Source organism: Sus scrofa, chromosome 9 (assembly GCF_054392235.1).
Source record: "Sus scrofa isolate SSC_HxYL_T2T_F1_AM1 chromosome 9, Sscrofa_HxYL_maternal_Yorkshire_Landrace_v2.0, whole genome shotgun sequence".
Taxonomy (NCBI): domain Eukaryota; kingdom Metazoa; phylum Chordata; class Mammalia; order Artiodactyla; family Suidae; genus Sus; species Sus scrofa.
Window position 1 is genome coordinate 127,815,275 of NC_139391.1, and position 24,622 is coordinate 127,839,896.

A 24,622-nucleotide genomic window follows, 5' to 3' on the forward strand; every position below is an offset into this window, starting at 1 on the left:
GTATGACCACAGAATACTTTGCAGAGGAGGTATGGTCTGAACTGGGCTTTGAAGTCTAGTTTTTTGACAGGTGGCTAGGGAAGAAAGGGGACAGAAGGGAGAAAGATAATGAGAGATGATACGAAGGAAGATCTGCATTTGTGGAAGGTGCCTGCATGTGTTTAAGGGCTGGTGAGAGCCCTGCTTGATTGGAGCAGGCATTGAGAGCTACACAGTCGCAGGAGATATTACTGGGAGCAGAGATGGGGCAGGGCTGGGGCATTTTGTTCAGTCCTGGTCCTTAAAATAAGGATTTACATGGGATGACATTTGAGTTTGCTTTCAACCCTAAGGTTATACAATTCCAGAGTTATATGTGATAGGCACTAGAAACTCATCTATTCATTCAATAAATAAATGATTTTTTTCTTATCAGACACTGGGCTAGGCATGGGGGGAAAACATGCAACCAGCTCTTGGATTTTGCTGCACGGCAGGCTGGGGATAGGGTCTGAGTTGGGCCCTGCAGCGACTGGTTGTGGTGGAAGAGGAAGGTGGGTTGGGAGGCTCGTCCCAGCTTCCAAGGAGGAGGTGTAAGTTCTGGCCTTGAGAGGTGGTGGTGCAAATAGGAGTGAAAGGAAGCCTGTGATGTGGAACAGAAAACAAAAGTGATGAGAGACTTGGGGAACGGATGGTGGAGGAGGTGGGCAGGAGGAAGCCTTCAAGGATGAGCCTGGGTTAGGGGGAGACTAACCCAGTGGCGAAGGTTAATAGAGACCTGGGGAGGAGCTGGTTTGGAGGCAAAGATGATGAGTTGGTTTTTAGACCATTGATTCACGGCTCTGTCAAGCCATCTAGGTGGGGGAGCCCATGTGAGCAGTTGGAAACATGGTACCAGACTTTATAAAGAACAGGCCGAAGGGACAGATGCGGGAGTCTTCCAGATGTTAGCTGTAGTCAAAGCCATCAGGATGGATGAACTCAGCAAGAGGGAGGGTCTACACTGGGGGTAGAAAATCGGCTCAGAGGGTTGCACACCTTTAGGAGGAAGAGGAAAGGGAGGAAAAGGAAGGAGAAAAAGTGAAGAAGAGAAGGGGCAGCGAGGGAGGGGGTGTGGAGAAGGGCTGTTAGAGGGGAAGCCAATCCCTGAGCCCTAATGCTGCAGGATGTATACACACCCTAATAGCCTTTGGGGAAGCAGACTCTGGTTCTTAAAAGAATTCCTTGGAATGTATTGAGCTGTGGAAGTGCTGAGCCACCTGATCATTTTATCACTTCTCAGCCAGAGGGTGGGGGGAGGCTCCCCAGTGAGTCATGGTCCTGTGCCTGCCGAGCTGTGGGGAAGAGGTTTGCTGTGAGCGAAAGCTGCTTGATTTACTGGAGGAAAGGTTCCCAGAGCCCTGCGGGTGTGGCGACAGTGGGATCTCAGTAGCCACGACCTTTGGCCTGAGAGGAATGCCACTTTCCCCACAAGGAAGACATCTGGGGACTCTCCGTGTTGGATTTTATCCTCGCTGTTCGGTTCTCTCCTGCCTGGATGGCTGAGTGGCTCTGTGGGAATTTGTACTCACATGAAGCCTACAGTTTCCAGAAAAGGGGCTTTTCATCTTTTTATTTTTGGTGGTGGAGGAGGCTCTGTGCCCCCGCTGGACCCTCACTGACTCAGGAGAGACTTTAAGCTCTTCCACTGAAGAGTGGCCTCAGGCTCTTCCATCCTTGAAACCATTCTTGCTCAGCCTCATGGTTCAGGCCACGCTTGCTCCTTCCGAGTGGCTCTTGCAGTGAGGGGGAGGGGGGGGGGAGGCTGTGACCTCTGGCATCGGGCAGGTCCAGGTCCAAGTCTGGCTCTGCCACCTACTCACTGAGTGATCTTAGCGTAGAGGTGTCCTTTCTCTGGTCACGCCAGAAAAATGGTTGAAGCCTCCGAGGATTCTTATGCAGATCAAGCGAGTTGCCACACCCACAGTGCCTAGAAACTCATCTATTTGCACATAATAATAAGTATTTAATACCTATTACAATGAGTATTATTACTAGTCAGTACTTTTCTCTGGAATTATTCTTTGCTTGCTTGATGTATGCTTATTTTTGTTTTTAGTGGTCTTGGAATTTGCAATATGAAAATAGACCTCCCACAAAGGGTATTATTACTGCTTTGAAACTTTTTCATTCATGCTTCTGCTTCCCTCTCTTTTTTGTTGAATTGTTTTCAGAGTTTCATTCCTTTTCTTCCACTGATTTCCACCTCAAAAAAAAAGTAATTAATTTGAAGAAAATTATAACCTAACCCCCCTTAGCCAGCTCCTGTCTGGCTCCCTAGGCAAATGAAGGGCCTTGAATGCTTTGATTGTTCTGGTATAATTTCTTTTGAAAGTGGGGAGCTGTCGTTTGTCATCACCTGTAATGCCTGGTGTCTGTCCCTGCAAATATCACAATGGTGCCGCCCACTGTGGTGTGACACTGCCAGTGTGCAAAGCCCGTTCACACACATCATCTCAACGGGCTCAGTCTCATTTTGGGAGCTGGGTCCTTTCACCCTAGGAAGCTAGTGACTGTCTTCAGTTTTTAGGGGTGTGTGTGTGTGTGTGTGTGTGTGTGTGTGTGAGTGAGTGTGAGCTTGAAGGATTGCTTCTTTTCTTTTAACACAAAAAGCTGAAGTTTCAAAGCAGGTGGGGTGTGGGTTAAACACTGTTCTAAATGGCAGGCCTGCTGTTCATGGGGAGGGAAAGTGGCCTGAAAGTTTAAAAATAACCTGAACATTATAGACTCCTGTGAATTCTACAGCCCGGAGCACTGCGCGTCTGTGGGTGTCTTACCTGCTGGAGTGCAGGCAGGAAAACAACAAGTTGAGAGGCAGGAGGATTTAAATGTGCTGAATCCTTCAGTGGCACGCGTTGGCAGCAGAAGTATTCATAGAAACAAAATCAAGCTGTATGGAGATCGGGATCAATATTCCTGAATGGTCAGAACATCGCTACCCTTGGATTTGCTGAACACAGAGCACTGGCTAATATTTGGGTCCGCAGGGCAGCAGACCTTCCTTCTCTGCTGCTGGACATCATCTTCTCTTCCTCCCCCCACTTCCCTCAGGATCCCTCCAAAATCTGGCTGATAACTTTGCCAGCTGGCTACCTAGATGGACCTACCCGGGAGCTCAGGGGCTGGGCATTTGGGATAGATTGGGCTCTTCATTGACTCACAAGTAAAGGGGCTATAAAGCCATGCTTATCAAGAGTAAACTGTGCCCAATTATATACACTTTGGATGTTGAGACATTTTAAGAGATTCAATAGTTGTTTTTTTTTTTTTTTTTGCCTTTTTTTGAGCCGCTCCTGTGGCATATGGAGGTTCCCAGGCTAGGGGTCTAACTGGAGCTGTAGCGGGCTGCCTACGCCAGGGCCACAGCAACTCGGGATCCAAGCTGCATCTTCGACCCACACCACACCTCACAGCAACGCCGGATCCTTAACCCACTGAGCAAGGCCAGGGAACGAACCCGAAACCTCATGGCTCCTAGTCAGATTCGTTAACCACTGCGCCACAACGGGAACTCCGCGTGAGATTCAATAGCTTTTGAAGGAGGACTCAGTTCTCCTGGTGTGGCTTATGCATGGGGACATTGTCAACGAAGAACTGAAGCTGCAGGTCAGGCTAATAACACCAGCATGGACCAGAATACAATGCACTTGCCACTCTCTTGTCACCACTGATCTGTCAAATCACTGCGGAGATTTAGAGGGCTCAGACTACTGCTGTCACTTTTGCATGTGGGGCAATCAACCCAGCCAGGACTGAGGGCTAAGTCTGTCTTGTCTCATATCTGGGGTCCTTCAGCCCCTGCTGAACATTTGGGAATTAGGACATGCATGAAATTAACTCTCTACGAATGACACCAGCGAGAGACCCTAGGGTGGTGAAGATAATGGATTTTGGAATCGAAGAGACCTGGGGTGACTTTCTGTGAGCTCACTCATCACCCATCTGACTTTAAGGGATTATATAGCCTCTTTCAGTTTTGCTTGTCTCACGTGTAAAATTCAGATTATAACGTTCCTACCACATAGGCTTCTTCTGAGGAAAGTACGGGGCTTAGTGCAGCGCCTTGCACATAATAAGTATTTAATACCTATTACAATGAGTGTTATTACTTGTTAGTACTTTTCTCTGGAATTACTCTTTGCTTGCTCGATGCTTGCTTATCTTTCTTTTTGTTTTTAGTGGTCTTGGGATTTGCAATGTGAAATTATGATGTACTGGAGAATAGAGATGAATTTAACAAAAGAAAAATAGCATAATGGGAAGCTTTGATTGATTATATTAATACATGACCACTACCTCTGGCAGAATTTCTTTGAGGAATGTGACTGAGTGATGGGGTAATGATGAAAAAACAAAACAAAACAAAAACAAGTCTTTAAGGGAAAGGGCTGTAAAATGAGTGTTTCTATATATGCGCGTCCGAAGGACTGGCTTCTTAAGGGTATTAAGAGGAGTATTTCATAAATCCTTTTTTCCCCTCGGTTTTTAGGGCCGCATCTGCAGCATATGGAGGTTCCCTGGCTAGGGGTCAAATCAGAGCTACAGCTGCTGGCCTGCACCACGGCCACAGCAACGCAGGATCCTTAATCTGCTGAGTGGAGGCCAGGGATCCAACCTGCAACATCATGGTTCCTAGTTGGATTCGTTTCTGCTGCGCCACAATGGGAACTCCCATAAATTCTTTTGATTGAGAATTACATTCCCACCTTTCGTATTCTTAAGTGACACATTAGAGGTATTTAGAGATATGCAAAAGATGGATATTCCTCACCCTGAATGTACTGTATTAAGTCTGTCTGAGAGCTCTCAATAGCAGAGGAAAATCTGTGTATGTTTGGACACATGACTGGCAGAACTTGAGATCAGATCAGAAAGCTAGTGTGTGTCTGCACACAGTCGAAAGTGTGTGTCTCTTTTACATGTAATTCTTCCTAAGAGAAAGAAGTATGACGGTGACATTTGCTTTTTCTGTAGAGAGAAGAGGTAGAACCAATTAAGACTGTAGTTGATTATTTTGAAACAGAATTTTATTCTTCTGTGTTTTATTTTCCATAGAAAGGGATCTGAAAATATTCTCCACGTAGGGATCTGAATGCCTCTTTGTAATAACTGATTCCCCACATCTTAAGCGGCTACATTTGTAAAGAGCAGGAGATATTCCTATAATTTATGATGGATGAAAAGAGGGTGAGGCTGTTGTTGTGCTGGAAAAGTTCCCCCTGAGTTAGAGTCTTGTGATCTCCTACAAAACAAGCAACCTTTCTTTCTTTCTTTCTTTCTTTCTTCCTTCCTTCCTTCCTTCCTTCCTTCCTTCCTTTCTTTCTTTCTTTCTTTCTTTCTTTCTTTCTTTCTTTCTTTCTTTCTTTCTTTCTTTCCTTCCTTTCTTTCCTTTCTTTCTTTCCTTTCTTTCCTTTCTTTCTGGCTGTGACCATGGCATATGGAAGTTGCTAGGCTAGTGGTCGAATCAGAGCTACAGCTGCCAACCTACACCACAGCCACAGCAACATGGGATCAGAGCTGCCGCTTGGACCTGCACCACAGCTCACGGCAATGCCGGATCCTTAACCTAGTGAGCAAGGCCGGGGATGGAACCCATGTCCTCATGGATGCTAGTCGGGTTTGTTACTGCTGAGCCATAACATGAACCCCAGCATCCTTTCTCATTAAGGAGAGGATGAACACTCAACTCAGAAAGAGCAGCTGGAAACATCGGACAACAGAGCAAAGACTCAGTCAGAGGCAGAAAGTGTTAGGAGAAAGGGTGGCCCCTTAGATAGGCACCAGCTACCTGGTCGATGCCAAAGCCCTTTTTTGCTAGAAAGTGTGGAAGGAGGCACATCATTCATTCATGGACTAGGTATTTAGTGAAGCCCTGCTATAAGGAAAACATAAAGAGGCAGCACTCCCGGTACTAATGAAGGGGAAGCTCCATCTTCTGCACTGGAGCAGCTTAAACACAGTGGAGGAGACAGCGCACAGCTACCTGCAAAACGAAATAGAAGGCCCTGGTGAAGTTATATCCATGATGACAATGGCAGTGGGTAAAGAGCAGTCTGTACATGAGTGATACAAAAGTTCTGTGCGTTTATAGGAGGCAGGGATGCTGCTCCATAGAGCTGGGGAGGTGGTGGAACGCTTTAGGGAGGAGGCAGAATTGGACTGAACCGCATCCCTCGAAGGAGAGATACCTAGTGGTTGAAGAATGTCCTTGGGTCAGTCTGCAGCCGGTGCTGTGAGCAGAGTTTTGAGGTAGGTGTGGGCATGACGTGATATAACTGTGTTAATGCTGTGGTCCATGGAGAGATGGTGCTGGAAAGGTGGTTGGAATTCAGAGTGTCTTGCGTTGTCAGGCTAAGGAGTTTGGCCATGATTTAGGCAGCAAGGAGCCACTGAAGTTAAGTGCTTTGACAGAGAGACTGATGTCACCAGGGTAGAAAGTAGACTTTTTGGAGGGGGACTTATGACAACTTCCCTTTCAAAGGCACTGAGCGTGAGATGATGGACGGTTCACATGGAGATGCCCAGTGACTTCACGTTTGGATGTGGGAATGAGGTGAAAGGTACTGGTTAGAGGCTCCATGTGGAAGGAGAGGGATAGTTGAAACTGTGGGAAAGGACGTGACCCCACAGGGAGAGAAGTCAGAGAGAGAAGGTCAAGGGTACACACATGGGGTACTCCCACGATGAAGGGAGAGGCATTCGAGGAGTAAAGAAGGACCAAACCCAGAGAAACGGGGCGGTGTGGTGATGAGGATGCTTGGAGGAGGGGCCGCTGAGCAGGAGGGGAGGTCAGCATTGCCGGTACCCGCAGCATCATTAAGGAGGGATAAACAAGGGCCGTAGGTCAGTGGAGGCTCCCTGCAATTTCTGGGGGTTGGAAGGGGCAGAGCCAGCATGGTCTGACCAGATGCACATTTCAAAACTGGCCTCAAGTCCATATCATATGGGGATGCCTTATTCACTCTGATTATTTTATACCAGGTGGGTGTAACCAGCTGCTCAGCGTAGGAGAGAGTGGGAGAGAAAGGGTGTGGTGATGGACAGGTGGTGGCTTAATCTGCGGATGATTCCCACCCAGAGTCCTGTGAGAGGGAAGCCTGGTGGGCGGGGTGGGAGCGAGTTCGCTTCTCTGGGCCGGCAGGGTTTCTCTCGGCTCTGTTTTCCCTGTGAGCTGCTCTCCCTGCTGCTGGGACATGGTCCTCGAGAGTGACATGTCGGGAGTGAGTGGATCAAGAGCAGCCAGGAAGGGCAGGAGGCAGCCTGGCACCCTCTCACCCTCTGCCCTGCCTCCTTGGCTCCAGCACCTGACCAGCCTGCCACGTGGAAGGCACTCATTTTCTGTTTCCTGAATGAATGAATCAGCCCGAGCCCACCCCGGCTGAGCAGGCTTTGCAATGCGTGGGCTGTATTTTGTTTTCTGAGCAAGAGGCCAAGGGGGTGGATGGATGGGTGTGTTTCTGTCACTTGTTCTTACCCTTAGATGGCGATGCACCCTCTGCTCACCACCCCCACCCAATTGGTGCTGGCGTTCTGCCAAGTGGTCCTGTCCCCCTCCTTTGCCTCCACTGAGCTGCGAGGAGGGACACCGAGGGTGGGAGTTGAGGTGCACACGCTGGGGCAGGGATCCTTTGCTGTCTGGGGCTAGACACTGAACCTCCAAACTGACTTTCCCAGTGGGGGTTGATGTGTGTGGATTTCAACATACCTTGTCCTTTATCCAGGCTGAAAAGGGACCTCATCTTATGGAAAACAAAGGATCGAAGTGGTAATACTAGAATCTTTTCGATCCTAGATGCACTGAAAGAAAATAAAGATGCTGACTGGTTAATGAATTCCCTGTCTTGCACACCCTCACAGCCCAGGCTCTCCTGTCCCCAGAGCACCTGGCCAGGCCTCCAGTGCCCTCTCTTCAAAGGGATGTCGCTGACTCTTCCCCTTGCCGAATTGCCTCCAGCCTGGGTGATGTCTCCCTTCTCGGGCCCACCGTGCTTTCTTAGGGGGTACCCCCACCCATGCTCTCTTAAGGTGCATGCCACATTCTGTCTGGTGTTAGGGTTCTTCACCAGGACGTCTTTCTCTTCTCCTCTCTTAGAGGCCGTGACTGTGTCTCATTTATCCTTGAGTCTCAGAATCCCTGAAAATGATGCGCGGCACCCTTAAAGGAGTCAGTGAGTATTCGTAAAATGGGTTTGTGAATTAATCAAGAAGTAAAAAATGCGTCTCTTCCAAGTATCCAAGCCTTGAGCTCTTCAGACTGTGGTCTCTAAGATTTTGCTTTCTTTTTGCTTTTCCCTGTCTTGCTGACCGAGTCGCAGGCACTTATACTCTGTGCCTCTGTCCACCCTACACACACCCCAGCCCTTCCTACGCTGTCTTTGAGCAGTCTGCTTCCAGAAGCAGAAAGCTGCCAGGTGTGCAGTGTTTGCTGTGTGTACCGTGGTCACAGCTACCATGGCTGAAATGTATTGAACAAACACTTGTGTGGCACTTACGGTGTGCCGGGTACGGATCCAAGAGCTTGACACATTTTAACTAACTTAATTTCATAACAGCCCTGTGGGACCGGTGATGGGCATGGTTAGAAATTTAACCCTCTGGGCGACTCTCTGGCTCAAGGTCATGGCTTACCTCTCAAAGGTCTAAGATCATGCCTGTGACCGGACTTTCAGCAAGGAAAACATTATCTTGACATGCAGTATGTTAAGAGCGGCCACATATTGTTAAGAACGCTGACCTTATCCTCAGGAGGTACAGCTCTGCTCTTTCCTATCTTGGTGCACTTGGACAAGTCGCTGAAGCTCTGGGCTCCAGATAATAGAATGTGTCTCACAGTCCTGCAGCGAAGATGCAGTGAGATAACACTGCCACGGTTGGCACCCAGGAACTATTGAGTTGTCATATACGAATGGTTTTAAAAACATTTTTTTAGCAAAATCTGCACATCTATAGTTAGCTGATAGAGTGTTGGAGCTGTGGGGCTTCTCAGGCATAGGTTCGAGAAATGCCGGTTCTAGGGACAGACGTTACATAAGGATGTGAAGTTATGTTTTCACCCAAGTCAGGGCTGTAAGGTAGCATGGAAGCCACCCGACTCCCAAGATGTCTGCATTGCCGTAATGCTTCTCTCTGCTCTGCTATGAATTTGCACATGGTCTCCTGCCAACTTTTTTCTTAAAACCCACTCCCAAATCCTCTCTGCATTATGTTCCTTAGAGTGCTGCTTTGCATAAGAGTCTATTTCTTGGAAGAACTCAACAGGGGAGAACTAGCACAAAAGGGGCTCCGATCACTTAAGCCCCTTTTGAGTGGAACTGGCAGGGTAGGGGGAGATGAGGGAGTGGGGCAGGGAGGGTACCTGCCTTTTGGATGAGGCGAAGTTTGCAGAGTCCTGAGCGATGGGCTGAAATCTCCTATGGAGATGGCTCAAGGCCTGATGGATCTGGAAAGAGCTTTATGAATGAGGCAAATAGATGAAGTGCTTCTCCAGCCTTGCCACTCACATCTCTCCAGCTTGGTCAACCCCCCGTGGCCTACGTGGTCTCAGGGGGTGTGGGTACCTTATTTCTTTCTTTTTGCAGAGGAGATGGAGGGGGACCCCCCACCCACCCGCCACCCGCTTTCCCATCAGTCAATGCCTCTCCTGCTTATACCTGGAATGGAACACTGGAGTAAGACGCTGCGGGGTGAAAGCTTTGAAATTGAACTCTCTGCATGGGATTCAAGCTCTAGGAAAGTTTTTCACTTGCTCCCTCAGATCCTTTTGGGTTTCTAGTTTTCAGGTCAGTTCTTGCAGAAAAACATGTAGACCTTTTGACTGCACCATCTTAACATGTACGTGCGTGCGTGCGTGCGTGCGTGCGTGTGTTAATCTTGTACCTGTGTGCCCAGTGTGAGGCTGCAGGTTTCCAATACTGCGAGATGGCTGGTTGAATTGTTGGTGAAATTTGGGGGCATAGGTCTCAGCAAAGTGCCACAGTGGAGTAGAGGACTGGTGACAAGAAGTCACCTCTCTGAGGTGTCGTTCCTGAGGTGCTAAGCTGCCAGGTACCTGAGCTCACAGCAATGTGCTCAAAACTGACCAGTAGATGGTGCTGTAACAACACAAATTTTTGGCTATTGTCCCTCCTGGGCTGGAGAGGGATTTTAGAAAACCAGTTTGCAATCAGAGTCAAGACCAGTTGCCGATTTTCTGCATTTCCATTTGTGGGTCTTTAAGAGGACAGTGGAACTAGGGACATGGGAGGAGAATGCCTGCCAAGTTCCCTTATGAAGAGCATTATGGCACTGACCCAATCTCAGGGTTTTTTGTTTTTGTTTTTTTAAGGATCCCCATGGATCTTGAGGGCAGTAGATGTGTTCTCAGTTAAGCATCTTTCTAGCATGATCCCAGGAGCCTTTGGCCACTGTCCAAATTCAATTTGAGGATGGTATGCACGGCATTCCCACAGGCTTACAGCCATTATATAGTTTCTTCTCTTGATGATGAATAATTTGGAATCACCCTATTATTGCCCAGAAGAAATGAGCCTGGGTATTAGAAAGAGCCTCCAAGCGAAAGTCAGAAGAACTGTTAGAAGTCCGAAATCTGTCTGTTGTCAGATGTGGGCCGGATACTTAATGTTTCTAAAACTCTGATTTGTCCACCCACTCAGGGTCATGATACATATGTTGCCAGGCTGACCTTACTGGTTTGGAGTGAGGTTTCTATACACTGAAAACTATTAAAGACACAGTAGATATTATTCGGCCATTAAGATTGTAGCCCACCCGAGGCTGGGAGAATGGAGGCACTGGAGGGCATCAAAGAAGCTCACAGATCTCAGTCTCCAGGTGGGAGTGAAGATGATAGGGTGCCTCCCCCTGCCCCCACATTACTGCCCTTAGGCCAAGTCCATTCCCAAAGCCGTTTATACCTTCCTGTTTGCCTCTGTCCTCTTGGGCTGCACCCTCCAGGAATTCCCAGTTTGTAAGTCCCCTGCAGAGGGGCTCACACTCTCCAGCACACTGTACCTCATCCCCAGTACATCCATTTGTGACCCCTGCCTTGAGGTAACCACAGCTCCAGTGGGTTCTCACATTTCCAGGTGTAATATCCTGTCCTGGGGATTTGAGGTCCCTAAAGAATTACTCTAACCACAGAGAACACAGGATGCTGCAGAGCACGCAAAGGCAATTAATACTGGGTCTCTGCTGAGGGGTGATATTGCAGAGACCCCCTCATCTTCCAAGAACCTCTTCCAGGAGGTAAAAGGTTGGTGGGCCCTGCTTCCTTTGAGCTTTAACAAACAGGCATGCCATCCCCCCATCCTGCCCTACTAAGGCCAGGACACGAAGGAAAGGGCTAAAGTGGCAGCAAGAGAATGCATTTCATCAAGCTTTCTAGCCAATAAGGTTATGGAATCAAATTTAATCCAAGTGGATACATTCTTTTTGTCCTCGTCTATTTTATTCATTCTTGGGTTCTCAGCTCCTAAAACAGTGCCCAGGGCTCAGAAATACTTGTTAAATGGTTTGAATGAGTTTGTGCTATAGGTGAGGGTCCTGCCTCTGAACGCATGGATTTGATCATCTCTGAAAGTCTTTTCTAACCCTAGATAGTTTACAGGGTTTCTTAGATGGCTCTTGGGTGACTGGCTCTAAAAGACTGACAGCTGCCAGGGCTTTGGGTTCACAGTACCACCTTCCCTTTTCCTCTGATGAGGTATTCAGAGAGGAAAGGACCCTCCAATTACGGTAGGCAGAAGGGCAGAGGAAGGCAGTTATGTGAAATCAAAATATCAATTAGAGCTGACTCACCTCCACTAGTCATTTGGCCTCAATTGGGCTCCCCTGAGCCAAAGGGCAACAAGCCATGCGCCAGGGCAGCAGTGCCTGCAGGGGGTGGATGTGTCCAGACCATGCCTTTGATTTTCCAGCACCAGAGGCTTTCCCAGACACACACACTCACTCACGTACGTTCTCGCCCAGCAGACCCGTGCCAGGGCTCACATGGCCTTGCCCCCGCACAGGCACATCCACCAAGGAACACAAGCAGCTTCTCACTCTGACGTCACATCACCTCCCTGCTCTCCACTTAATCTCACACACAGAGACACGGCCTTTCCCATGTGCAAATCCACACTCACCCATGATTTCCAACCTCTGGGCTCTGGTCAGTCTTTTGTTTCCTTCCTCTGCCCCCACACCCAGTCTCTTCCGTGGCTCAGATGGGCAGGATTTGGGTCGAATGTGCGTTCAGGCCAAAGCAGGGTGCAGCTGGTACCGTCCTCAATTCAAACCACTGACTCACTTGTGGGGAAGGGCTTGGTTGCTATGCCAGGGACCCCTTCCGTGGAGTTTGAGGTCCACCATTCCCAGCTCAGACACTAATTCCATTTTTGTTTTCGTCATTATTGGGTGGGTTTGAGGAAGTCAGTGTTGCTGACTTGGAGGTAAAAGAGCCCCCCGATTGTTAAGATTTCGAGAAGGGTAGTTTTAGCCCAGAACTCATCACCTAGGGCCCCAGTATCTAGACCACCCTTCCAGAAATGGATGCGCTGGGCTCTACTGGAGCTAAACCCAAGGGGCCGCCTCAGATCGCGCTTGGAGAAGCTCCCGCCTGGGCTGGCTCCTACGCCAGAATGTAGAGCCCTTGCGGGGGCCTCCAAGCTGCTAAGTGGGGTCAGGGGATGAAGGGGGTGCTGCCTTCTCCGCGGAAATCCTGGGGCAGCGCTCTCTGAGCCTGGGAGGTGCGGGGAGCAGCACCCGGGCCCTGGCCCAGGGCGCGCTGAGCCCAAAGGCTTCGATTCTGAGCCGGGGCGGTGGCGCGCCGGGCACAGCCCCGGGCACAGGCCTGGCGGGCGCCTCTCTCGGAGGACGGAAGGCGCGAGAGCGAGCGCGCGTGCGTGTGCGCCCCCGCCGGTCGGCTCTCAGGCGGAGACTCCGCCGCTCCGCCAGCTGCGCTGGCTGCTCTCCTCTCCGCAGTCCTGGGGAAAGGCGACTCTAGCCTGGATCCTTGCGGCGGTGGCCCGCTACCCTCTGGCTAAAACGATCATTAAGCCCAACCCGCCTCGCGTCCCAAGAACCTCGTGCCGCCGCGGGCCGGGGTCCTTCCGGCGCCAACCCAGCCCCGCCCTTGCTCGCCGGCCCCGCCCCCGCTTCTGCCCGCGCTCCAGTGCGCGCCTCGCCGCGCCTCTGCGCTCCGCCGGCTCTCCCGCTCGCCTTCCACCTCGCCTTCCCTAGCGTCTCTTCCGCTCCACCGAGGTGGGCTGCCAGGGTGGGAGAGGAAGACCGCGTCGTTAGTGAGCAAGTTTGGTCCCCGGACAACTCCAGTGCCAGGCCACCGCTGGGCTCGGCTGCAACCTGTTCCTCCCTCGCCCAAGTGCTCGCCCGCCTGCTCCCTCCCGCTCTCCCGCCCTCTCGCCGGCGCAGCCGCGGATCGCTGTTGCATGCTGATCCGGGGAGGCGGCGGCAGCGGCGGCGGCGAGCGCTCCGGGCGGATGCTGGCACTCCGGCTTCGCTGCTCTCTGGATGCGGCTCAACTTCTCCCCGAAGCACAGGAGCTTTGAGGTCATTTGTCCCTCTCCGGTTGGATCGACTTCTTATTTTGATATTTTGGGCGTCGCGGTTTACGCAGGAACCTCAAAGCCGCTCTCTTCCCTCCCTCCCTCTCTTTCAACATTTGGATGCGTCTGTGCTGGCAGATTTAAAGACCCAAGTCTTGGCTGTGGAATTTCTTAGATGGACTTGCAGGGGCTGGCGTTATAAAGCATGTCTCCATAACCTCGTCCTTTTTTTCTTTCTTTTTTCCTTTTTTTGGAAAAGTTCTTTTGTTTTCTCCCCCCCTCCCCCCACCAATAAATTACCAAACTGTTACCTAGCGGGCCGGTGCCGGCCTCTCTCTCAGAACTAGGTGGTGCGTCTGCCAGAAGAGGAGCTATGTTTGAAGAGCAGCATACTCCACCCCTTTCCTCTCCACTCCCTGAACGCCACCACACACTGGCATTTTGAAAAAAAAAAAAAAATTGCCTCCAAAAACTGAGCACCCCAAGCCCTCCCCTCTTTTTTTTTCCCTTCCTTGAGGAATGGAGCTTCGCAGAGGTTGTATTTAGATTCAACAGTTCCGAGCGGCAGGGTTCCTGCTGCTGCTGCTGCCTCTCCGAAGAGCTCGCGAGGCTCCCTGGAGGCGGTGGTCCCCGTGCCTGTCTGGATGCAGCTCTGAGTCTCCGTGTGTCTTTCTGCTTGTTGCTGTGTGCGGGTGTTCGGCCACGATCACCTTTGTGTGTCTTCTGTCTGTTTAAACTTCAGGATGGCTCGCTTCGGGGAGGCAGTGGTCGGCAGGCCGGGGTCGGGCGATGGAGACTCGGACCAGAGCAGGAACCGGCAAGGAACCCCCGTGCCGGCCTCCGGGCCGGCGGCCGCCTACAAGCAGTCGAAAGCGCAGAGGGCGCGGACTATGGCTTTGTACAACCCTATTCCCGTCCGGCAGAACTGTTTCACCGTCAACAGATCCTTGTTCATCTTCGGAGAAGATAACATTGTCAGGAAATACGCCAAGAAGCTCATCGATTGGCCATATCCTTTCTTGCCCACCGTAACTCCCCTCTCCCCCTTTGCATTTCTTCCGGTAAGGGGGGAAACCTAGCATGGAATTTGCCCCCCTCCTCCCCTTCCTGGTGCCGATTTGCCTCTTTGCTGAAATGCACTCTATACTTTGGTGCATCTAAGAGGCAAGCTTGGTGCCCTAGAGACCGGTGTGGGCACTAGTGTTATTCAAGGTAAGACTTTCGGCTTTTGATTTTTTCAGTGTGGAAGTCTCCCGCATCCCTGGGTGCGTGGCAGTGTGGTATCTGCCCCTTTGGGGGCTGGGCTTTGATTCGCGCCCCCCTAGTCCCTTCACAAGCTGCACTCTACGGGGAATGGATTGCCCCTAACCTCAGGGTTTTCTTTCAAACCTTGCAACCCTCTTCCTCCCTCCCTGTAAGCCATCTCCTTCGCCCCATCCCCATCAACTGGGGAGACAGCTACCCTATCTGCCTGTGGGAAAGTCAGAGCTCCATGAGGGGATTTATCAGTTCAGAAGCTTCAAGAGCTCTGAGCCCCACCTTGATAAATAGATAAGTAACACAGGCGTCTGGCTTGAGACCCAGCTAACTCCGGGGACTGTGTTTAAGTTCCACTGCAAGTGGAGGGAATGAATGTGTCAGGGGAGGCAGTCTCTAATGACATGGCCCAAACGGCTCAGAGTTGGGGTTCTCTTCTCAGCCATGAAAGAGCAGCTCATCGGGGCCCATGCTTTCTTTGGTCCTCGGTTGCATACTCCTGCCTCCTTAATGCTTGACTAGCTGAGTGCTCTCCCAGTGCCTAGCATCCAGGCAGCTCTTCTGGGCCTGGATTCATCAGCGGAGAGCTGCATCAGCTGAGCCCAGAGGTGCAAGCAGCCTGCCTCTCCCTAGCTCCAAAGCATCTGCTCTCCACAAAGAGCTGGTGGGGGCGTCTCTGATGGTGGTGGTGTCAGGGCGAACCAGCACAGAAGGAGCTCCTTTGCGGGTTTAATGAAGTGCACCCAATGCAGGGTGCTGATTAGGCATCTCACTGCCTCATTCTTCACTAGGAATATGGGTGTCTGGCAAGGTCTTTAGGAATTGGGGGTTGCTGGATGGTGAGGGGGTTGAGCAGGGAGCAAGCCCGAGGGATGGTGTTAAAAATGGGAGTAGGCTTGGAGACACAGGACTTTGATGCTTGTGGAGAGAGATTTCTTGGGAGGGATGCACCTGCAAGAGGCCACTCCTCTTCTTCCCGGTCCTCCCTCAACCCCACCCCCACCTTCCAGGTGTGCAGCAAGGAGGCAGCTGGAGCCACTTTGGGTCTCTGTTATCAGCGAGCCTCCTGGCTGCTTCCCCTCAGGGCCTGGGCATCTCCCTGCTACCCCCAGCCCAGTCTCTGGCCTTCCCCTCCTTCCTCCCCTAGGTCCCTGCCTCAGCAGCACCGTGATTGGCTGGCGCCTGGTGCTTCTAGGCAGCACCCCTCATTAGAAACGGAGGAGCAGCTCTAAGCAGATAGTCCTCCTGCTGCTGCTTGTATCCTCCCACAGCCACCCCTGGCTGGGCTTCCTCTCTCCTCCTCCCTGCGCTTCTTCCCCCCCCCCAACCCCCCCAGAGAGAGATCCTGGAGCCAAACAGTGTCAGAGTTAAACCTATCCAGGGTGAGGGGGACGGGAGGGGAGGAAGGGTCGGGTCCCCGCAGTCCCGGGGGATGCACTGCACAAAGCAACAGCCCTCTTTGTGTTTTGTGCTGCTGCGGCTGCGAACACCCCTCTGGTTAGGTCCCTACAGATTTCCCCGGCAGGCACCCCTTCCCCCGACCGCCCACCTCCTGCAGTTCTCTAAAATTTCCCACCCACCAGGTGCTGTTTTACAGTGCCCCTCTCTTAGGGGCGTGTTTACCCAGACAGGCGCCCTCCCTTTTCCTGGCGGTAGACAAAGCCGCCCAGGCGCCCCGCGGGTGGCAAAGCGTGCCCGCAGCCGGCATTGGCACCTCGGACAGCGCCACCGAAACTCCCCCGCGGCCTGGGCACCACCGTCCCCGGGTTCAGCATCTCGGGCACTTCCGGCCGGGCCTGGGCTCCCGGGCGGGGTCATTGAGCACGTTTCCTACACCACGCGGTCGACTTCTCACGTTTTCTCTTCCGCTGCAAAGACCCCGCCTTTCTAGCGGGGCTTGAGAGCCGCGCAAGGTGCCACTGTGGATTTCACTGCGCTCGTCCCTTGTCTTCGTCCTGAATGCACCAAAGACAGTTTTAAAGAGACACTAGGATGTTGATTCCAGCATCCCACTCAATGCCTTGGCCAGGGGCCCCATCCCAGTCATCTCTTCCATCCCCATAGTTGGAAGTTTCCCGGTGGTTCTGCAGCACGTAGGCTGTTTGTCCGGTGTTCAGAGAACATCTGTCAAGGTGTGTGGAGGAGCCCTGTTGGCACATTTAAAAATACACCATGTTTGCTGCTGCTTCCTGACTGCACGATGTAATTGACTAATGTATCTTACCTCTGGTGGTGACCATTTGGAAACATTATGCTTCTGTGGGTCCTGCGTTTTCTCTAATACCGCATCTCAGTTCCCAGTCTCACCTCGCTTCCTTTTTAACCCCTTTCTGCAGGGATCTTGCTTTTTCTTACTGAGAGTCATGTGAGCAGTGGTTACCAGTAAAGCTTTGGAGCTGAGCTGGCTGGGTTCACGTCTCAGATCCTTCACCAGCTCTGTGACCTTGAAAAGTTACTTCATTTCTCTGTGACTCAGTTTGCTTATCTGTAAAATGAAGACGATAATAATGAGTTATTGGGAGAATTAAATGAATTAATATATGTCAGGTTGCTAGAACACTGCCTAATTACCCAGTAAACACTAGCTGTTATTAGTAATAGTCCTTTAGAAATTTCAGCATGCCTGGAGGGAGGGGTCTTGGTTCTAGTGAACAAAGTCTCCTAGATTTTGGCTTCCCAAAGACAGCAAGGAGCAAAGTCTGTATCACCCGGGGGCTTGTTAAAAATTCACAATCCCAGGTAACAGAAGAAACCAGTGGTTAGTTACCACAGGGGAGAGGGGCAGGGGAGGGGTAAAATAGGTGAGGGGGATTAAGAGGTCTAAACTAGCAGAAAATGCATGGCACAGAGAATATACTCTGCGTTTTATAATAACTTCGTAGAGGGTGTGAGCTATAAAAATATTGACTCACTACGTGGGCCACCTGAAACTAATACAGTCTTGTAAATCAACTATACTTCAATTTTAAGCAAGTCAGAATCCGGAGCCATACTTCAGAAGTACCGAATCAGACTCTACCTTTTACTATAAAATCCTCAGATAATCGGTATGCACCTTAAAGTCTGGGAAGTACTTTGATACTCTTTGTAGGGGCCAGATTTTCACGAAAAGAAAGGTTGTTGAGAGCACATGCCAAGACCTGTTTTGAACTGTCATGTTCACAGGCAACAATGCCTGAGGATTTTGATTATTTGTGCAGTACGCTTTTGGAGATGTATACACCTTGCATTTGCTGCAGAAAGCCACTGTAGAAGTAGGAGGATAATGTGTGCTCCCGCGTGTGTGTTAGTGGTCTCTTAGCGCTGCCTATGACTGGTCTTTAATCAGATTAGTCTGAAAAGATCAATTAAATAGAAGGAATAATTTCATTTATACTTGTGGGGCTCTCTGACTTGGGTGGGAGTGGTCAGCGCATCCAGTTATTCATAGGGAAGCTCTAGTTCTTACAGGAAGACATGCCTGAGATAACCCAGATTTGGCATGAAAGATGGTGGTAGGGTAACAGCCCCCTCTGAATGTGTTTCATTTTTCTTGGAAGCTACATCTGCATAGGGAGATAATTTTATTTTCTTATGGCACTCTCTTCTGCTGTGGCTACCATAACCTTTCTGAAAATGCTAATCTGATTTAAAATGTAGTATTACATTTTCTGTGATTCCTCCTTTCTTGCTTATCTGATAGAGATAACAAAAGGGCTCTCTTTCTCTCAGGGAATTGGCTGCTCTGAATGTCACCCCACATTCGTCGTGCCCTCTGGGTACCAGCTCCAACCCTTCTGTGCCCAGATCCTTGTGGACCTGTGAGGTCTCCTTTGTGGTTCCCGAGGTGCTCCTCACATGTTTGCCCTTCTCCAGGCTAGAGGATGAAGGGAAGAAATGGCATCCCATTGATGGGCATCGGGAGGTTTCTTCCCCACTGATGGTGTGGGGCATCTCAGCAGGGGAGCGCGTGTTTCATGTGGAAGTGATCCTGGTTTAAAGTAGGAAGATCAAACGTATTTGTAGCCACTGAGCTGATGAAACTCATTTAATGAACCTGTGAATGGACATACGTGATTTCGTGTTGCGGAGAATTTCATTATAGCCCCAAAGGACTCTGGCTTTGAGTCAGAGGTTACGTGCTTTATGATGGAGCATTTCTCGTTGTCAGTTGCCCATTATTTTTGGAGGATTACTGAAAACTTTAGTTCCCCAAATGCCCATGGTGACTTACGCGTTTCTCCTCCTTTGATTGCCTATCAACATATTGTACCTTGAAAGACAGTAGACTGTAATCCTGGCAAGGATTTCAGGTTTGATGTAACTCTCACGGCTTATGAGTCAGAGCACTTTGATTAGGGCAGAGGGTGGCCGTGAACAAGGAGGAAGCCTGTAATTATATCCTATGCTCAGATACTGTAGAAAGCCTTCCCATCCTCTGTGTAACCGGCATGGATGCAGTGAAACAGCGACTGCGACTGGCACCAAGGTTGCAGGATGGAGGTCTTCATTTTCTGAGGCTCCTGGGACCATCTCCACATGGTCCAGCCGCTTTGCCCTTGAAAGAAGGCACGGGTAATACTTCCTCCCAAAGCCAGGCTAGGACTTGTGGCGGGGACCAGTTGTAATTGGGATGCGGCTGGGAAAGTGAATTGGAGTGAAGGAGTTTGACAGAAATGAAATGACTTGGGGATGGAGACAGAAATACCTTGGATGTGATAGTTGTGTCTGTTGGTTTGCATGCCCTTATCTCCCGACTTCTCTCCACTCGCTTTCCCTGCACTTGGTGCCCTGCACGCTATGAATTGAGGAGGAGGAGGAGGAGGAAAATAATGAGAACAGGCCTTCTTTTTATCTTCTTCTGAGAGATCCAGACTCTGGGATTAGAAGCTTGATCCAAAATTGCTTATCTCTTTTTAGCTGCTGCTGTACCAAATGGAGATTTTTTTCCCCTGCCCCCTCAAACTCTACTGCATCTCTCCCTCTTTATAAGAACATCTGGTTTCTTTTCATCTTCATATTCTTAGTTAAAATAAGGTGGAGTCAAGATGGGCTAAGCTGTGAGAACTCCTGCATACTCTTTGGCTCTGTGTTCCCTCCGTTCATCAGTAGCTTCCCACTTGTCATCCTCAGGGCTGCTTGCGAAGCTACAGCTCCCCGAGCCCAGCTGTGTGGTCCAGCCCATCAGAGGCAATGCTGGCCATCTCATTTTGTGTATCCCTGACCACAAAGACATGAAAGGGGGAACCTGCATGTGACTATAATTAATACCCTTTTATTCAAAGAGAGAGCCCAAGTCCTTCACTTCACTTTTTCTTTATGCCCAGTCCTCTGCCCTTTTCATCTTTCTATCTTTCTCATTTTTCGGTTCAGCCTTTGTGAATAATTCATTAGATGTGTGGGTTTTTCCTAGGATTTTTAGAAAAGGAAGGTTATTTGTCTTCCCCTTGGTTACGAGCAAGATCTCTTACAGAGGGCCAGCCTCACACATCCACACAAATCAACTTTTTCCTTTAAGTCCTCTGGTTTTTTTTTTTTTTTTTTTTTTTTTTACTGAAAACATTTTTTTGAAATAATGCAATCGATTTTAGAGTTTTATTACATAAGTCCTTTTTATTTTTATTTATTTATTTATTTATTTTTGCGGTGGGACTAGGACACATGAGAAAGGCAGCTGCGGTGAAAAATCTTCTTAAATGGGTTTTCTGCTTGCTGTTTTATAGCGATCGCCTCCTACCCAGCCCTGTTAGGTGGGGGAGCCCCATCAATCGGCAGCCCTTCCCTGCCTCTCTTCAGAGCACTTGGTTAACTAGAAGGTATCTATGTCTCCAAGCACTTGTCAGTCTAAATCCTCGCATCGTCCTAGGTCTTCGTGCTGATAAATGCTGAGCCACTGAGCTAAGAAGCAGGCTTCTGGAACGGCTGCTTTTCAGATTCTAGCGTGAATTCACTTAGGGTTGGAGGGGGAAACAGGCCCCGAAATTAGTGTATCACCATGCCCTCCCCTTCTTCTACAGCAGGGGTGGGTAGCGATGCCAGAGTCCTCTATCAGCACTCCTCTTCCCAGATGTTCTACATCTACAGGGAGGGGGCTGGTGGAGGCTCACCAGCCATGTTGCCAGCATCGCTCTTAATTAAGGACAGAGAGTATAGCACAAAATGTTTAGGCTCCTCCGACCCCGTGGTCTCCTGTGGGTTGAGTCTACTTCAGGGAGCTGTCTAGGGTGTGATTTTGCTCCGTGAGCACCTCGAGTATGTTTACTGAGTTTTCCATTCCCCTCGTCTTTGGCCCATCCTGGGCTGTCAACTCTTAGCCCTATTTACGAGCCTCTATGGTCCCATCTCTGGAGAGCAAGGAGCAGCTAGAAGCTATGTCCTTCAGAGGCAGGAATTGGCAGATTAAGGAGAACAGCATGGAATGACTTTAAAAAGTGTCTGTTACTCAGTCCATCCCTCACCCTGTCCCTGGCAGTGCCGTGGCATAGCTGCTTTTCTTACTGTATTTTGAGCTCCAAGTCTATAGGACTGAGCAGTTCCATCTCAGCCTTGTTGAATTTTTTTTGAAAGGGCTGCAATGAATCCATTTGTAAAGTAGTTCATCCCAGAGGCAGGTGGGCAGGGTTTGGGGATGTAACTCCAGGCTAAGCTCCAGCTCCAGGCTTCTGTGGTCCAGCCAAGTGAGCCCTTCAGGGAGGGGCCCTCTTGTGTCAAGTGTGTTTTCTTTTTTGTTTGTTTTGTTTTTTTGCCTGTGAGTGGTTGATTTGAATTACTGTTGCAACTCTGTATCATTTTGAGGCTATTTTTAAGGGGGGACTGCATTTTTGCTACATCTGTCCCCCCCCCCCCACCACTTCCCCCCATATGTGGAAAATTTGGAAAGCTTGTTTCAGTTGTATGCACTGGCTTTCTAAAGGTTTGTGTCCTTAAACCTAGAGAGGGTGGGGGTGGGATGTCTCCCCCCCCCAGCTTTTCTCCTTTAGGGGAGATGAGAAACTTTAGTGTGTTCAGACTTTAGTGGACAGCAGATTAGAGAGAAGTGCGCTTGTCAGTGTCAGGAACTGGGGTTTGCCAGTGATTAGACTCTGGTATCATTTCTGTAGCTAAGATGCAGGGGGCTCAGAGTGGCCTCTGGGAGCCAGGGAGAAGCCTCTGCAAACCAGCAGGAGGAGGACGTTGGTCCTTGCAAATGTTTCCCTGCCTTCAGCTCAGTTGTAGGTTTAAAATGTTTCAAACTTCCTGTGCCTCTCTCTCAATTTCCACACCATTGTCTCAGGGGGCTGGTCAGAGTCCAAAAGCATGAAATGGATTTTCACCAGTCACTCACTGACGCCCTGGCAATTTCCAGCTGTGTGCTCTTGGGAGCTATTTTGCTACTCCTGTCAGGGAGGGTTCTCTCCAGCAGGTGATTTATGTCAGTATCAAGGCTAATTCCTCATTTAGCTTTTTTGGGTGTTGAAGTTGTGCATAGGCACTCGGTTTCGTCTATACTGGTGGTCCCCAAACGTCGGTGTCTCTCCGAATCTCCTGAAGAGCTTGTTAAAATAGATTGCTGGACCTCTGTCCCGGGGTTTCTAATTCAGTAGGTCTGAAATAGGGTCTGAGAATTTGCATTTGTCACACTGCAGTGGCTAAGAAGACCAGTCTTATAGCTTGCCCATCCTAAATCCCCCCCTCCCTTACCCCCACCCATACATCAGCCAAATTAACAGGGTACTTTGGATTCAGGTAGTGAGTCTTTGAGACTGTCTTTATCAAAATACAGAGGATCTTGGGAGCTGGGATATAGTAAGCTAGTATAGGACATTATCGACTTAGAGTTAGTTTTTTTTTTTTATTTTTTTTTATTTTCCCACTGTACAGCAAGGGGGTCAGGTTATCCTTCGATGTATACATTGCAATTTAGAGTTAGTTCTTACTCTTTTTGACCTTAGAATTGAGAGCAGGCTCTTCTGAGAATAGGCAGAGGACATGCCCCCATTTAATTCCAGCACCCAGCACCATGCTGGCCCTTGAGGCAGCATTCAGGAAACTGTTATCAAATGATAGGATTGATCGGTTACTTTTGATGAACCACAAGCATCACTGAAGTGCCTATTATGTGTCCAGCGTTGTGCTGACCAGGACCTGTGGGACCAGGTGTAGCCTTAGTAGCAGGAGAGGAGGATGCGAGAAGGTAGTGAGGGCGCTGGCTGGCTGGCAGGGGGTGGAGAGGTCATTATATGGGAATTTGGAGGTTGTAAACTGCATCAGAACCTGGCTGAGTATCATACCAGTTTTGGTCCTATCCAGCACAGGCTGTGAAAAAATTGCCGAGTGTCTGTTGCTATCTGGCATTTGTTTATACAGAACTCTGTATTCATTGGCACCCAGAGAGCTATAGTTTAATGATGATTGAGGTTTGTATCAATGGCCCCTAGGTACCACAGAATGCCATAGTGCGTCCTTAATATCACCGACGAAGTGTTACGTTCAATGTGCTTGCTCAGCACTGTGTTCAACAGGGTTTGAGTGATGCGTGTACTTTATTGTATTTGGAGCTTTTGCAGATTATAACCCATATTGATTATATAAAGTAACTCTTCCTTATTTTTTTTTTTTTTTGTTAAATTAACCGAAGCCGCCTTCTCCAGCTACACTGGATCACGACAATCACTGCATGTTCTAAAAATGAATCCTTTAAGCTCTAGCAATACTGTAGGACCTGGAGATGGATCCTGATACAACTGTCATAATGTCAGATGGTGGTTAGAACAAAGTCATTATTTTTTAAATGGATTGATAGCTCAGGAAGCTTTAGATTCACTGAGCAAGTTCTCCACCTGACACGCTGGCATGGCTTCTGACTGGGTGTGCTTGGTTCTGTAGGCTGACATTGAAAATAAACCTTCCCCATCTCCCAGAGCGTCTCCAGTAGGCATCTTAGCCAGAGGTGGACAGGTGATACCTGCCCCAGCTTGACTGAATTATCCAATTTTTGTGCCTTTGGCTGCTTCTCCGCTCTTTGGTACTCTTGGCTTCTTTCTTTTTGATCACGGTCAGAGGTGTTTGGCTGGAAACAGTTCCTTGCAGGACGATGGTCTTTAGACACTGAAGGTTTTGGAATTTCAGAGTTGGGGCTGACCTGAAAGGCTGTCTAGAAGGCATCTAGATGACTGTTCTTGGAGGATGGGGACAGTTAGGTGCCTCTGATACAGAGTTTACAAGCTTTCTATATTGGGATCACAAATCCTATTGCACGATGTTGTGGATCCCTCTTTCCTGAAAAACACACATACAATTCTGCATTCAATTTCAGGGGAGTCTCTGGATCATAATTTGAAAAGGCTGACTATGTGAGAAAATTCCCACGTTCTGGGATGTTGGGATGCTGGGTCAGCAAGCATAGGGACTCTCACCCCAGCATCATAGCCTTTAGGTATAAGTGTGATAGGAACTCCATGTGAGTGCATCAGCCATGCCGCTGTGATAAAACACAAGCATCCCCACCAAAGAGCATGAGGGCAATATAGGAACTCTGTCTGTGTCACCCTGATAGACGGCTGTCAAGCTTCCAGTGTCAGGGTGCTCTTCTGTTATTAGAAAACTTCAAGTGTAGGAAGTTGAAATGTTCCTCTTTATAATTTACACCTGTTTTTTCCCTCGTTTATGTCCTATAAGGCGACACAGACCCAGTCTACTTCTTGTTCACTTTATGGTACTGTGGCCCTGAACAGTGCTGTTGGTTAAAACTTTCTCTGATGATGGGTATGTTTTTATCTGCTGTGGAATACTATAGCTGCTAGCCACATGCGGCTCCTAAGCACTTGGTATATGGCTATTGTGTC

The 24,622-nt window shown here is 49.4% G+C and overlaps 1 protein-coding gene and 1 long non-coding RNA gene across 22 annotated transcripts in view; one reads left to right on the forward strand and one right to left on the reverse strand.

The window, feature by feature from the left end:
- The window catches only part of CACNA1E (calcium voltage-gated channel subunit alpha1 E), a 607,618-nt gene that overhangs the window by 280,876 nt on the left and 302,120 nt on the right, over positions 1 to 24,622 (forward strand). For 13 of the 20 annotated variants that reach the window (XR_014816369.1, XR_014816370.1, XR_014816366.1 and 10 more), the window contains exon 3: positions 14,305 to 14,570. Coding sequence is in view for 9 of the 20 variants with exons in the window: in XM_084977833.1 (XP_084833959.1) it covers positions 14,305 to 14,570 (266 nt within the window). In the remaining 11 variants the exon portion in view is untranslated. Of the gene's footprint in view, positions 1 to 13,170; positions 13,261 to 13,440; positions 13,567 to 14,055; positions 14,572 to 24,622 lie in introns of those variants that run through there. The other 7 variants (XR_014816375.1, XM_084977836.1, XM_084977828.1 and 4 more) reach the window with 4 other exon arrangements.
- LOC146400170 (uncharacterized) lies at positions 5,408 to 13,076 on the reverse strand. 2 transcript variants are annotated; one of them, XR_014816409.1, is made up of 4 exons: positions 12,144 to 13,076; positions 9,378 to 9,457; positions 7,724 to 7,815; positions 5,408 to 6,001 (listed from the first exon to the last, which is right to left on the reverse strand). It is a non-coding gene; the product is annotated as an uncharacterized LOC146400170 (long non-coding RNA). The 2 variants fall into 2 exon arrangements; XR_014816408.1 differs by lacking the exon at positions 9,378 to 9,457 and having other exon boundaries at positions 5,868 to 6,001; positions 12,144 to 12,251.